The sequence below is a fragment of the Aegilops tauschii genome, chromosome 3, assembly GCF_002575655.3.
Source record: "Aegilops tauschii subsp. strangulata cultivar AL8/78 chromosome 3, Aet v6.0, whole genome shotgun sequence".
NCBI classification, from domain to species: Eukaryota; Viridiplantae; Streptophyta; class Magnoliopsida; order Poales; family Poaceae; genus Aegilops; species Aegilops tauschii.
Genome location: NC_053037.3, coordinates 572,257,051 through 572,273,398, shown reverse-complemented (window position 1 = coordinate 572,273,398; position 16,348 = coordinate 572,257,051). Strand labels below are relative to the sequence as shown.

General features: G+C 45.7%; 1 protein-coding gene across 1 annotated transcript; it reads right to left on the bottom strand.

The window, feature by feature from the left end:
• Positions 1-6,387: 6,387 nt before the first annotated feature.
• Positions 6,388-11,195, bottom strand: LOC141020700 (uncharacterized). The gene is made up of 3 exons (XM_073495636.1): positions 10,464-11,195; positions 8,571-10,347; positions 6,388-8,264 (listed from the first exon to the last, which is right to left on the bottom strand). Exons 1-3 carry the CDS (start codon positions 11,193-11,195, stop codon positions 6,388-6,390), a joined length of 4,386 nt encoding a protein of 1,461 aa, XP_073351737.1.
• Between the last annotated feature and the right edge of the window lie 5,153 nt (positions 11,196-16,348).

Genomic DNA, 16,348 nt, shown 5'->3' with positions numbered 1-16,348 from the left:
CACCTCCCTAACCTATCGAACACGCAACTTTCCCCCTCCGTTTCATCTGTCCGAAAATGCGAAACATCAGGAATACTTTCCCGGATGTTCCCCCCTTCGCCGGTACCACCTACTGCCGCGTTAGGACACACCTAGCACCGCTCATTGTCATGTCACGCATCGTCATGCTTATGTTTGCTTTGTATTTACTGTTTCTTCCCCCCTCTTCTCTCCGGTAGACTACGAGACCGACACTGCTGCTGCCCAGTTCGACTACGGAGTTGACGACCCCTCCTACTTGCCAGAGCAACCAGGCAAGCCCCCCCTTGATCACCAGATATCGCCTATTCTTCTCTATACTGCTTGCATTAGAGTAGTGTAGCATGTTACTGTTTTCCGATATCCTATCCTGATGCATAGCCTATCCTTGCTACTACTGTTGTTACCTTTACCTGCAATCCTACATGCTTAGTATAGGATGCTAGTTTTCCATCAGTGGCCCTACATTCTTGTCCGTCTGTTGTGCTATACTATCGGGCCGTGATCACCTGGGCGGTGATCACGGGTATATACTTATATACTCTATACATGACACATGTGGTAAATAAAGTCGGGTCGGCTCGTAGGAGTACCCGCAAGTGGATCTTTGTGGCGGAGCGACAGGGCAGGTTGAGACCGCCTAGGTGAGAGGTGGGCCTGGCCCTGGTCGACGTTCGCGGTTACTTAACACGCTTAACGAGATCTTGGTATTTGATCTGAGTCTGGCCATTTGGTCTATACGCACTAGCCATCTACGCGGGAGTAGTTATGGGTATCCCGGCGTCGTGGTATCAGCCGAAGCTCTTTTTGACGTCAGCGACGGAGCGGCGCGCGCCGGATTGGACTGGAACGCCACTAGGCTAGGTCTGCTTCCGGCCGCCCTCGCAACGTGCAGGTGTGCAATGGGCGATGGGCCCAGACCCCTGCGCGCATAGGATTTAGACCGGCGTGTTGACCTCTCAGTTGAGCCTAGGTGGGGCTGCGACGTGTTGATCTTCCGAGGCCGGGCATGACCCAGAAAAGTGTGTCCGGCCAAATGGGATCGAGCGTGTTGGGTTATGTGGTGCACCCCTGCAGGGAAGTTTATCTATTCGAATAGCCGTGTCCCTCGGTAAAAGGACGACCCGGAGTTGTACCTTGACCTTATGACAACTAGAACTGGATACTTAATAAAATACACCCTTCCAAGTGCCAGATACAACCCGGTGATCGCTCTCTAACAGGGCGACGAGGAGGGGATCGCCGGGTAGGATTATGTTATGCGATGCTACCTAGAGGACTTCAATCTACTCTCTTCTACATGCTGCAAGATGGAGATGGCCAGAAGCGTAGTCTTCGACAGGATTAGCTATCCCCCTCTTATTCTGGCATTCTGCAGTTCAGTCCACTGATATGCCCCTTTACACATATACCCATGCATATGTAGTGTAGCTCCTTGCTTGCGAGTACTTTGGATGAGTACTCACGGTTGCTTTTCTCCCTCTTTTCCCCTTTCTATACCTGATTGTCGCAACCAGATGCTGGAGTCCAGGAGCTAGAGATTTCGAGGATGATTCTACATGGAGTTCGGCTTCGAGGAGTAGTTAGGAGGTCCCAGGCAGGAGGCCTTGCCTTTTCGATCGTTGCTACTTTTGTGCTAGCCTTCTTAAGGCAAACTTGTTTAACTTATGTCTGTACTCAGATATTGTTGCTTCCGCTGACTCGTCTATGATCGAGCACTTGTATTCGAGCCCTCGAGGCCCCTGGCTTGTATTATGATGCTTGTATGACTTATTTATGTTTTAGAGTTGTGTTGTGATATCTTCCCGTGAGTCCCTGATCGTGATCGTACACATTTGCGTGCATGATTAGTGTACGGTCAAATCGGGGGCGTCACAGATACACTTGTAAAATTATACACATGTATTAAATTATACTCAATTCAATCGCGGCCTTGATATGTGGCAATTTCTAATGGAGATTAAAGGCTCATTTGGTTGTTGTGGACGGAAAAGGCTGGGCAATAAACCCCCAAGTGGGGATCTCCCTGCTCACGTGAGATCCTTGTACAAACCATGGAAAAAGCTATGTTGCTTTTGGACGCAGGGGAGGAGGGAGGAGGAGAGGCTACCTTGGTCGAAGGAGTAGGAAGACGCTCATCGCTGCTGGACGGGACATGAGATTTGAGGCTGATCGAATCTTGGGGGGAACGGGAAGGATGACAGCCACAACAGAGGATTGTCGCTGGAGGAAGGCGTAGGAAGCAACATGTCACTAGGCGGAGAAATCAGCAGGCGTTGCGTCGTGAGGGTGGGCGAGCCGAGGCTTTCCTCCCCAACCCCTCAAGACGTGGAAAACCTTCCCGTGGAAACGACGTGAATCGTGATGCAGAATCCCAGTGGGCAACCAAATGCTTCGGTGGTCTTACATGGGCTGACTTGCCCTGTGGGCTGGACGCCCTGGTTTTTGATGAGGATCCCCGAAGGATCCCGTGAAACCAAACAAAGCCTAAAGGGGAGGAGGGGGCCACCTCCGTTAAATTTAGGAGGGGGGAGGTGAGATTATTAGTATGAAGGGATCCATAATTATTCCGCTGATATCCATTCGTCTATTTACCCCCTAAGCAATTTCCGAGGAAAAATATCCAGTGATACCGCTCATCACATGATACACTGCTCTAAAACTGTGTGGTATGTTCAATCTACATGCAAGGGACATGATCAACTCACTTATCATTTACAGGTGCCCCCTTGATACATTTGCATCTGCACCCCAAAAACAGCCTGTCTTTACAAACTCGCAACAGATTTCCACGTCTCTCCTGTAGATGCTCATTGTTCTCAGTTTTTCCAACATGTGTTGAATATTGTAGTCTAGTTGGTCTTATCTAAATCAAACCAAGAGGTGTGGATTGATCAAACTTAAACCACATCATTAGGCCATGTTCGATTACTTCATAGGGGATCAATCAACAGAAAGTGAATCGACCAAGATGAAATCTTGCCCGGCTGAAACAAATAAGTAACAGTGTGCTACTTCCTTCATCCAAAATTACTTGTCACTCAACGGATGAATCTAGATGTTCTGAAATTACTTGTCGCTCAAACGGATGTATCTAGACATATTTTATTGCTAGACCATCCATTTTAGCGACAAGTAATTTGGGACGTAGGGTACATGCTAAAAACTGGTACATCTAAAATAAACAATCATACAACAAAGCGACAACAGAAACCGGCATGACTAAAGATGGATGCATCTAGATGTATTTTAATTCCAGATACATCCATTTTTATCCAGTTCTCCCACAAGTATTTTCAGATGGAGGGAGTACATTATTTGGGTAAGATAAAAGCTCATAAAAGAAGCACTTATAATCAAGTAGCATCATGGACCAGAATGAGCATAGTATCCACACATATGTTTTGATTAGCAAATATGCTCATGCGTTGCACCGGGAGAAAAAAAATCGTCCCTCATACACACATCCGACGACATCAGCAAATCCCTTAAAATCTTTCACGATGCTGCGCGACAAACAACATGATAAGTGGTGTTGCGCAAAAAACATAAAGATGAGATGATTTTTGAAGTGTACTTAAGGTGTTTCTAATTTATTAGACAACAAAAATATGTACCTAGTTGTCGCTATCTGTTTACACTTTTGTTCTCGTTCCTCCTTAGTGATGCCCAACAAATATTGCATTATGATGAAAATAGAGAAGTACATTTTAGTACACAACGATAACTTGTGCATAAGAGCATTATTTTTGTCTCAAACTAATGAAACTATCACATGTATTCAATTTAAATGGTGTGGGAACATATACAATAGGCATTTACAAAATATCCCATATAAAGAAGGTATTAATTAAGGTTGCATTCTAAACCTAATTTTAGGAATGATTAACATGCATGATAACAACATATTTGAAATCTACACATTTTTTTGAGAAATTGTCATATATAATATGTTAGATTTCGAGTTAGGATTTGAAAGATATGATTTTTTTAAATATACCTAATAAAAAATAGAAATAAAAATAGGCTAAGCTAGAATCAAAGCTGGATATCTCAGGTGGAGGCGTGAAACTCTAGCCAGTAGGTGACATGGTGGGTTGGCTAGTGATAAACTAAAATACGGTGGAGCGACTTGCAAACCATTTTTTCTCACTTATAGGTGATATGGGGGTTAATTGTTGACAACTTTTGGGGCAATCTTATGACGAACTGTCAGAAACAATAGCCCCTTTATTATTATTATAGCAAACGGGCTATGCGTAGGAACGAAAGAAAAACAAATCATAATCTCCAATGGCCATGATCATATTTTGCTGCATCACCGAGATACACTATCACTCTCAATTTCGTGAAATCATGAACATTTTTTTGAAATCGTGAATATTTTTCAAATTCATTAATACTTTTACAAATTTTCGAACAATTATAAAATCAAGAACATTTTATACTGTTTGCAAACATTTTTTCGAAAGTCGTGAACATTTTTTAACAATTTTCTTGAGTCGGCCGAAATTACGAGAATGGACGAACATTGTTTTGGAAATTTGTGGAACAATTTTTGGAAGTAATGAACATTTTTTTTTGATTTAAGAAACATTTTTTGAAATGCATTATCATTTTTGGAATGAATAGACTATTTTGTAAGTCACAAACAGATTTTGTAATTTTAAGATATTTTTCTATTCATGAACATTTTTAGAATTAGCGAAATTTTGTTGAATTTCGTTAACATTTTTTAATACACGAAAATTTTAAAATCATGACATTTTTTATTTCCTGAACATTTGTTTCAAATTTTCATACATTGCTTGAATAAGCAATATTTTTTATAAAATCATGAACATTTTTTTATTCAACAAAAAATTATGATTTATTAAATATTTTAGTTTAAAATTTACATTTTTATTTTTTTTGAAACATTTGAAGTCCCAAATTATTTAAAGTAGAAAAACGAAAACAAAAAAAAGGAAATTTAAAAAGCAGGCTGCCCGGACATGGGCCGGCCCAAACGGGCGGGCTGTGTCTTCTGCCAGCGTGCAGAGCATAGTATAGGAGGTCCCTACTGCATGGGCCGGCCCAGGCAGGGGATTCCTCTGTGTGAAACACTTTTTTTATCACTTATAGGTGGCATTAGTGGGTAACATTTTACAGTGTTTGAGGCAATTTCGTGACGTATCTTTAGAAGCAATAGCCCCTTTATTACTAGACGATGCCCCACGCATTGATGCGAAAAACATGATAAACAAATGCGTAATAGGTGCTAAAAACTAAAACTATTGCAGAAAGAAATATAGGATTGCTCTCGGTTTATATTTTAGAAACAATAAATCATATGAAGCATTTGACAAAAATAGAAACTATTGGATTGAAGTAAACGGGGTGCCATTTTACACAAAATATTGTAACATGATCTACATATTGTTGCACTATGCGTCCAATGTATATAACAATTATGCCCACACAAAAATTAGTGAAACTATGGGTAGATTAGTGCACACATTATAAATTATGACCACATGCATGACTTGCATGATGTGGCATGGTTACATGAAGAGGAAAAATAAGTACTTATGACCACATGCATGACTTGATGATGTGGCATGGTTTGCATGAGGAGGAAAAATAGGTAGTGGGATGCAGCTATTTAAGAATAGAAGATTAGGTACCCCCTTCGTTACTAAAACAAGCATTTGTAGAGATTCCAATATGGACTACATACGGAACAAAATGTGTGAATCTACACTCTAAACTACATCTATATACATCTGCATGTAGTCCATATTGAAATCCCTAAAAAGACTTATATAAAGGAACGGAGGGAGTATATAGATAGATATAGATTAGTACAGAGTGAGCAGAATATGTAAATTCTCTTCCATGCAAAGACTTCGAGTTGTAGCCAATTCGCTTTGTGAAGTTTTCTCTAGAAATAATAAAGGTGCAACTGAAAGATCATGACCGTTAATATGTTTGATGACCTTTCCAAAATTATGTAGCAGCACTGCAGTGCACGCACTACATGATCACAAGCTTAGCTCGACTTCGAGGCTGCGATCACATGCCCCTTGACACTTCAGAGCCGGACGACGCCGGCCTGACGGAGGAGCGGCACGAGCTGGCCACCGACGTGCAGCTCACCATCAATACTAAGCTCAGTAGCTCACCATCAAATTTGCTCCCATGTGATAGGCTATGGGTAGGAACTAGCTCGAATTATAGTGGCAGCACTCTCAGGTACACAATTTAGTGGCGATTACAGGAGAAATACAAGAATGGAGGCTAGGGTTCGTGACGAGGGGGAAGGGGAATGAGCCGAGCCGCCGTTGCCGTGATCCACTGGATACCGAACCCTGGCGTTGCCGTCTCCTTTCATATCGGTGCGGTGGGCTTCACCTTGGACCACTCTGGGCCGCAGGTCCTACAGTTGGGCTTCCGGACTTGGGCCGCGCGTGGCGCGGCTTGTGTCTTGGCGGTGTCGCTGTCCTGCGGGGCGCCCCTGTCAGGGACGCTAACATCCCCCACTTCTTGAGACGAGGCTTGTCCCCAAGCCTCTGCAAAGGGAAACCTTGCCTGTAGACTCGCCTTGTCCTCCCATGTTGATCCTAGCGCGTCGGAGTTGGACCAGCGCACTTGGACCTGTTCGCACATCTTGCCCTTCTTTTGTTTCCACCGCGTCTGTAGTATGGCTACAGGGACTGCAAGTTCATCAGCACAGTGAGGAAGACAAGGCTCTGCAGTCATACCCGGGTTCAGAGCTTGACGAAGCAGTGAGACGTGGAAAACCGGGTGGATTGTTGCATTGGCAGGAAGTTGCAACTTGTAGGCCACCTCATTGATCTTGTCCAGGATTGTAAATGGTCTGTAGAACTTGTAGGATAGCTTGTGGTTTGCTCTTGGCGCCACCGAAGTCTGGATATACGGTTGGAGTTTCAGGTATACCTGGTCCCCTGGTTCGAATGATCTGAACGATCTTTTCTTGTCTGCTTGGTTCTTCATTAGTTGACGAGCTCTGTTCAGGTGTTGTTGCAGCAGTTCTTGAACTGTGTCCCTCTCCTCGATCCATGAGTTCAGCGCCGGTACCGATGTGGTGTTTGCAGCTGAGATGCCCCAATGCTTAGGTTCATAGCCAAACATTGCTTTGAAGGGGGTCATTCCAATCGCTGAATGATAAGCATTGTTGTACCAAAACTGGGCTAAGGGGATCCAGAAGCTCCAGCGTCGTGGACACGCTTGAGTGAAGCATCGCAGGAACGTCTCGACACGCTGGTTGACTCGTTCCATCTGTCCGTCTGTTTGCGGGTGATTGGCCGTGCTGAGGCGCAGCTGGGTGCCTGCTGACTTGAACAGCTCCTGCCAGAAATGGCTTGTGAAAACCGGGTCGCGGTCTGACACGATAGCCCCTGGGAGGCCGTGGATCTTGTACACTTGTTGCATGTACAGCTGTGCCACTGATGCTGCTGTATATGGGTGTGCCAGCGGCAAGAAGTAGCTGAACTTGGTGCGCTTGTCGACGATCACGAGCAGGCAATTGAACCTCCTCGATTGCGGTAATCCGTCCACGAAGTCCATGGAGATCATTTCCCAGGGCTGAGTTGGGACTGGAAGGGGGGCTAGCAGTCCTGGGGATGCTGCGCGGTCCGGCTTTGCTTGTTGGCAGACTGGGCAGCATTGCACATAGTTCTTGATCTGTTCCTTCATCTTGGGCCACGCAAAGAGGCGACGAACGCGCCGATATGTGACGGGAAAGCCTGAGTGTCCGCCCATTGGGCTGTCATGGAAGGCTCTCATGATCTGCTGCTGTATTTGAGTCCCTCCTCCTAGCCAGATCCTTCCTCTGAAACGCAGTATGCCCTGCTGCAACTGGAACCTGCCCTTGGGATCTTCTCGCACCGCCAACTGCTCCAGCAGCTTCTGTGCGTGTGGGTTGTTGTTGTAGCTGCTAACAACATCTTCCAGCCACCTGGGTTGGCAGGAGGAGACCGTTGACAGCGTCATTGTTGGATTAGCTCGAGACAGCGCATCTGCTCCGTTGTTCTCTGCTCCTTTCTTGTACCTGATTATGTATCTCAGCCCCAGAAGTTTTGCAAATGCTTTCTGCTGCCACGGAGTGGTGAGCCTTTGTTCTTCCAGGTGTGTCAAGCTCTTTTGGTCCGTGTAGATGTCGAACTCCGCATGCTGCAGGTACGGACGCCATTGGTGCACGGCCACGATGATTGCGAGGTACTCTTTTTCATATGTCGACAATCCTTGGTATCATGGACTGAGTGCCTTGCTCATGAACGCTATTGGGTGCCCCTTCTGTTGCAGAATTGCTCCTATGCCCTTATCACTTGCGTCAGTTTCCACTGTGAACGGCTGTTCGAAATTGGGCAGAGCGAGGACAGGTGCTGTTGTCAAGTGCTGTTTCAGAACCTGAAAGGCTGTTTCAGTTGTTGATGTCCACAAGAAGGGAACGCCTTTCTTCAGTAGGTGGAACAGAGGTTTGGCGATGATCCCGAAGTTACGGACGAATCGGCGATAATACCCTGCCAGTCCCAAAAAAATACGCACACCTTTGACGTCCCGGGGGACAGACCAGTTGGCTACTGCTGCAATCTTGGTCGGATCGGTCGCCACACCTTGTGCGCTGATGACATGCCCCAGGTATGCTATTTTGCTTTGTCCAAAGGCACACTTGCTACGCTTCACTTTCCACTGATCTTTGCGAAGGAGTTCCAGCACCTGTCTGACGTGTGTCACGTGCTCTTCCAGCGTAGCGCTGAAGATGAGGATATCATCAAAGAAGTATATCACGCAGACTCTGACCACTGGTTTGAGCGTGCCGTGGATTGCACCCAGGAATGTGGGTGGTGCGCCGGTGAGGCCGAACGACACCACGCGGAACTCGAAGTGGCCCTGGTGCGTGGAGAAGGCTGTCTTGTGCTCCTCCCCTGGCGCGAGGCGTATTTGATGATAGCCCGCGCGGAGGTCCAGCTTGGAGAACCATGCTGCCCCATGCAGCTCGTCGAGCAGCTCTTCAATGACTGGGACAGGATACTTACTGGGAACTGTGATGGCATTCAGTTGCCTGTAGTCGATGCAAAGCCGCCAAGTACCGTCCTTCTTCTTAACCAGGATGACAGGTGATGAGAATGGACTGTTGCTGCGTTGTATAACTCCGGAGCGGAGCAGAGCTTCAACTTGTGCTTCGATCTCTATTTTCTGGGCTGGCTTGTATCTGTACTGTCTGACGTTGACTGGTTGTGCCCCCGGAATAAGTGGAATGCGGTGGTCGCACGCTCGCCGAGGAGGTAAACCCACTGGCTCCTCGAACAACTCCGGAAACTGGTCAACCACACTCTGGATGCACGACGGAGTTGGTTCGAGCTCTTCTGCCTGTGGTGCGACCACGCACAGGTGAACGACATGAGTGATCGCGCCCTTGTTGCACAGGCTCTGGAGCTGTATGCTGTTGATCTCTTGGCAACTAGTCGAAGCTGCGTCGTGACCCATGAGTCGGAGCGGCCCCGCTGGAGTAGGTATTTCCAGGAAGCGAGCGCGCCAGTCGACCGTCATTGGGCTATGCTCCTCGAGCCAGTCCATGCCCAGGATGACGTCATAGGTGCCCAGAGCAAGCACCTTCAGATCTGTGTAGAATTCGTGGCCCTGGGCGTACCAGGCACACGCGGTGGCGACTTGTGTACACAGCAGCTCGCCGCCGTTTGCCACACGGACGCGGCCTGGCTTGGGTAGGGGGTGCACGCCCTTCAGTTGCGCTGCTAGTTGCTCATTGACGAAGGAGTTTGAGCTGCCCGAGTCCACCAGCATGAGCACTTCTCTTCCTTGTAGCCACGCTCTAAGCTGAAACGCCTTGGCCGAGACCCCTCCTGTCACCGCGGAGAGGGAAATCGCCATTGCCACCTCGCTGGCGCCCTCCTCTGCGATCTGTGTGTCGATGCCGTTGTCGAGGCCGAACATATCGAGGAGTTCCTCGACAACATGCAGCTGCACCGTAGTGGGGCACACGTGGTCGTGCCCCCACCGTTCGCCGCACTTGAAACACAGTCCGTGGGCGCGCCGGTAGTCACGAAGAGTCTTGAGCTTGGACTGATCGGCGCGGGCGGCGTCCGTACCGCGGCGATCTACCGCGGGCGCTGATGGTACCGCTCGCGCCGGTGGAGGAGGCAGGGGCAGTGGTGTGCCCTGTCTTGGCGCCTGCTCGGGTGGTCGAGGTAGCGAGCCAAACGATCCTTCCATCACCTCTTCTTGTAGCAGCGCCAGCGCGCATGCCGTGTCCAAGTCCGATGGTCCCTGAACCAGGACCACCGCCCTGATGTCCTTCCGTAATCCCTCGACAAAACGAGTCAGAAAATAAACGGATGAATCGTGTCAGAGTAGGAAGCTAAATGATTGATAATCAACTCGAATTGCTCAATGTAATGCGCCACTGATGATGTTTGTCGAACAGAATAGAACTGTCTGATCAGCGTTTGATCTCTATCGCGACCAAAACGTGTGCACAGCAGGGCAGAAAACTGCTCCCAATCAAACTCTGACAAACGCTTTTGCACCGACTGCAGCCATACGGCAGCTGAGCCAGAGAAGTTCAGAGCCGCCATGGGAACCCAGAACGACGGTAATATGCCGAACATTTGAAAGTACTGTTCGCACATCGTCTTCCACAAGCTTGGGTTGTCACCCGTGAACTGTGGGAAGGCGATGGACGGGTGGGACTGCCCTAAACCTGCTAGCAGTTGACTCGCATGTGCAAACGGCGACAGAGAGGACGAAGACGTGGTCAGAGAGGACGACGGACCTATTGCCGGGGGTGGTGGCGGCGTCTGGAAGGACGCCGCCACGTTCCCCTGTGGCAAGTTGAACACGCCGTGGCCGCTTGGCCCTTGAAGCTCGTTGCCCGCGCCGCCACCGGCCCCCGGAAGGACGCCGGTCGTCGCAGAAGGGCCTTGCTTCTGAACCACCCCTTGATGCTCTTCGCCCGTCCTGCCTACGAGTGGCTGCGCCATCTGGAGCGCCGCCACCGCGTCGCCGAGATCGGCCACCCGCTTCTCCAGATCTGGACGCCAGTGAACCAGATCGTCGATCTTGGCGGTGGAGACTTGGATCTCCGCGATGGCCTTGTTCTGGGCCTTGAGGGTGTTGTCGAGGCGGTCGAGGAAGGCTTCGATCGCCGAATCCATGGCTACCAATTGCGTACGCGCTTGCCGGAGGCCTCTGGTCTCGATTAGCTACGCCAGAATGGAGCGGCCGAGGAATTTTACTGGTCTCTGATACCAGATGATAGGCTATGGGTAGGAACTAGCTCGAATTATAGTGGCAGCACTCTCAGGTACACAATTTAGTGGCGATTACAGGAGAAATACAAGAATGGAGGCTAGGGTTCGTGACGAGGGGGAAGGGGAATGAGCCGAGCCGCCGTTGCCGTGATCCACTGGATACCGAACCCTGGCGTTGCCGTCTCCTTTCATATCGGTGCGGTGGGCTTCACTTGGACCACTCTGGGCCGCAGGTCCTGCAGTTGGGCTTCCGGACTCGGGCCGCGCGTGGCGCGGCTTGTGTCTTGGCGGTGTCGCTGTCCTGCGGGGCGCCCCTGTCAGGGACGCTAACACCATGCATGAGGATTTTGCCTTGGCACGAAGGGAACCATAGCTCTTGCCAAGAGGTGCTATATATAAAATATATACAGTGTGCCACATCAGCGCTCATCTACCTCAACATACTGAGCTCACTGCATCTACCTCAACATACAGCTAACTTCTCTACTCAACACACTGAGCTCTTTGAAGCAGTGCACCTACCTCCAGCTATACGTATATTCTATAACTCCGACAAAAACGTGTGCGATATGACACAATATACTCCAATTAACTGAGCAACGTTGTATATATACTGAGGATTCTCTCACGGTAAGCACAACACTGAGCTAAATTAAGCAAAGCATCAAATTTAGCAACGACGAGATAAGCATAAGCTCATTTTATATTGCTCAGAACGCTCATCTTTTGCAGAGCATCCATTCCTTCTGTTGCATGACAGCAAGAGGTGAAACTAAGCGGCAGGTGAAGGAGAGGTGGATCTACAGGCTCGCCGATGAAGTTTGGAGGGGATAAGCGCCCTAGCCGCCATAGACAGAAGAGGGAAAGAGAAACCCTTTGAACTTCAGTAATGTTAAAACTTGTATTAACATTATACAATCTATGGAAAATATATCGAACATAAAGGTTTATCTCCTAGTCATGTATCTTTTCCAGACATGTTAAAAAAAAAGGTATCTTTTCCAAACCTACTTTCTTTTCTCCATTACGCACTTGTGTTTTAATAAATCTATAGCATAAACCAGGAGAAAGTTCCTCGAATCTGGGTTGGCCACACGGTTCACCTTTCGGCCCGGCGAGCATTTCTCATCTGCCCCGCTGGAATGGATCAAGGTCGACTCAGCCGGCCCGGAACATGCATATATAATATCCATGAGGATTCTTATGGCTCGCATCGCATCCATCGATCGCATTGCACCCCGTCGGTGCGCCACAGTACGAGTGAATGAATAAGCAGGAGGATACGATAACACGAATATGTGCCACCACGCACTCGAATCACCAAGCGTACGTGCACACATCTGGCAGTATATCTAACTAACAATATCCAAAACTAGATTATATTCCTGCCTCGAGCCGTAAATAGAGCGTGAAAGAAAGGTCTGAAGAATCACTTCACCTTGTTGATTTTTTGCTAAATGAAAAGGCTACTGCCACCTAGGCTGCCTATATTGAATTTTTCAGCGGTGACATGGAAAACGGGCCGTAGCAGCAGCTCAATTCCTCCTTTCTGGCTCTGCCCTGCTTCCTGCGTTCTTGACTCTGCTTTGCTCTCGAGGGTTTGAGTTTCATCGCAAGCAGGCACCAAAGTTTGATGGTGGAAATTGACCAGTTTGCGTCTTGGAGGATACTGAGCTCAACGTCAAATTGTTTTCATGTACAATTTGTTTTCTTCCCATGCATGATATATACTTTCGCCTTCAGGATTTTGTCTTGGCACCAGAGGAACTAGTTCCTGGCAAGAGATACTCCCTTTGTAAAGAAATATAAGATCGTAACGTATATTACGATCTTATATTTCTTGGACGTCGATAACTCCCGACCGTTCGGTCTGGGAGCACCCCAGACCGAATGTTTTGTTCGGGATGGGAGGGAGCATGGATCGAACGACAACTCGTACGGGAGGAGATCGCCCCAGAGCGAACGCCCCACCCACCGGGCCTTCAGGCCTTTTCCTATGAAAAGCAAAACAAAAAATAAATAAAGCCCATATTAAGTTATGACTACTTTTTTTTAGGCAAAGTTATGACTAGTAAAAGGCCCAGTTTTTCTGTGCACAACAAAATTGCCACGGACTTTTGCAATTCTATGAAAAAAATTACCGTGTTCAAGTTTATGTTTTAAAAAATGGCTCAAAAAAAAGGAAGAAGTCATGGCAATCTGCATCTCAACTGTACGAAAAATTGCCATCAGTATGATGTTTATAAAAAAAATGAAAAGTTGCCATGAAGTGATATGGTGAAAGAAGTTCTCTCCAGAAACATAGAAAATTTTCGGAAAAAGAATGGAGAAAACATCTTAAGTTGTGATGATATCGTACATGTAATATCCATGGCAAAACAAACTTCAAAGGATCAAAACTTTTTGCCATGGCAAAAAGAAATTTGAAAAGAACAAACTCGTCGTGTTCTGAATCTAAAGTGCAATGGCCATGACAAACATTCTTCGGATGGACATGGCAAAAAGACACAACTAACCATGGCAAAAAATGCATTTAGTTGCCATGGAAAAAAAACTTCTATCAACAATACTCATTTTAGTTTCCATGGCAAGTTTGCCATGTTTTTGAACATCTTAGGTTGCCATGTTTTTGAGTATCTTTAGTTGCCATAGCAAGTTGCCATGTTTTTTGAACATCTTAGTTAAAGAAAGTTTGCATGTTTGCCATGTTTTTGTACAAACTTAATTAAAAAAGAATTTTGCCATGTTTTTGCACATCTTAAATTTGCCATGGTAAGTTTACGAATGTTTTAAGATCTACAACGTTGGCATTTTTCTGAACATATTTAGTTGCCATGGCAAGTTTGCATGTTTGTGAACATGTTAATTAAAAGAAGTTTGTCATGTTTTTGGACAAAACTTAATTAAAAGAAATTACCATGTTTTTGCACATATTAAAGTTTGCCATGTTTTTGAACATTTTAAAATGCAATGGCAAATTTGCCATATTTTTTTAACATCTTATGTTGCCATGGCAAAGATTGCCATGTTTTGAACATCTATAACTTTGCCATAGCAAGTTTGCATGTTTTTGAACATGTTAACTAAAGAAGTTTGCCATGGCATAAAATGGAGTTAAATTTGTCATGGCAAAAGTTAATTTTTGCCATGGCAAAAATGTAGTACTTTTGCCATGGAAAATAAATTAAAAAATATCATGGATACACAAATATATTTAAGATGCTACATAGTAAAACTTGCCATGTTCTACAAATGTAAATTTGCCATAATATTTAAATTAATTTTCCATGCTCTTTACAATAAATTTGCCATGGCAACTAAAAATAAAATTTCCAATGGCAACTAAAACTAAAATTTGCCATGTGCAAAATAAAAGTATTTTTTCCATGGCAAAAAATGAAGTTAAATTTGCCATGACAAAAATGGAGTAAACAATTGCCATGGCAAAAAATGGAGTACTTTTGCCATGGCAAATAAATAAAAAAACTGCCATGGCTATGCAAGTATACTTGCCGTGCTACATAGTTAAATTTGCCATGTTCTGGAAATGTAAATTTTCCATCATATTTAAAACAAAATTTCCATGCACTTTACAATAATTTTGCCATGGAAACTTAAACAAAAAAATTGCCATGGAAACTTAAACTAAAATTTGACGTGTGAATAAAGGTATTTTTGCCATGGCAAAAAATGGAGTAAAATTTGCCAAATAAGGGTGCGACAGAAGTTGTGGATGTACCTAACATTTAGAAAAATTGCCATCGTGATTTACTAAATATTCTTTTGCCATGTTTAAATAATTAAATTTACCATGCATCATAAACTTAATTTCCCATGGTCATTTACTAAAAATTGCCATCGTCCTGGCTAAAAAAATGTTGCCAAGCGAAATACATGAAACTAAAAAATGCCATGATCTACAAACTAAAATTGCCATGATCAATTTCTAAACTTATCAAGATCAAATGAAAAAAAAGTTGCCATGGTTACTTAATGAGAAATTGAAACTTGCCATGATCTTTGAACAAAATTTTCCATGGTCAAATGAAAATAGAGTTGCCATGGTTAAATTTAGAAATTCGCCATGATTCCTGAACTAAAATTTCCATTGTTATTTGCCGAAAAAATGGCCTTCGTCTTGGCAATAGAAGTTAATTCGCCATGTCAAATAAAAAGTTTAAATTGGCATGGCAATAAAAAATGTTTGCCCATAGTATGCTCGATCAATGATGGTAGACTGATTCTTCTTTAATTGCATGGCCATATGTACTGAACCAATCAACCAAAAATGCATGCATGGACTCGATGGATCACTCCGACAGTAAAATGAACATGACATTACTGAACCAAAATAGAGATTGTCTCAAACGATCAATTAGATTTGATTGAATCAACATGAAAGCAACATGGGACCAGGTTATGTATGTCTGATATGCTTGACACTCTATTCTACTACTTGTACTGACTGTCAGTGCAAAAACACAATTAAAACAAAAGCATGGCAAATACTGAAACAACATCGGTGGAATGGATTGATTAATCAGACTTGCAGCTTCAACAAATTTCGTAGCGATGAGATGGACGTATGCATTTTGTATCTCGAGCAAGCCCGAAATGGAGGGGTCGATGGCTGACGACGCCGTTGATACACTCGTAGCAGAAACGGGAGCAACTGCCACTGCCACTCGACGTCCTCCATAGCCGTCGGCTCTCCTCAGCGACCGTGTACGACGACGGGAGCACCCAGCGCTTTCCTCTCCTGCAGCTAATACTAACCAACACCTCTATTGATTATCTTCTAAAAATCTAGCAATCAGCAGGACGGCAACTCGTCTCGGAAAAACTCACATTAGTTAGTAGAAGAACTAGAACGGGAGAGGCATGGGCACGATTCATACCTTAGAAGGGAGCTGCACAATTTGTAGAACGCGCGGCGAGATGTAAGCCTGTAGAACACACTCCACTTCTCTAGAACGGGTGCCGTGCCTACCCCTTCTCCACGCCGGCGGCACGGTGGCCGGTACCTCGTCCTTGCGGCACGCGGTGGCTTGCATCTC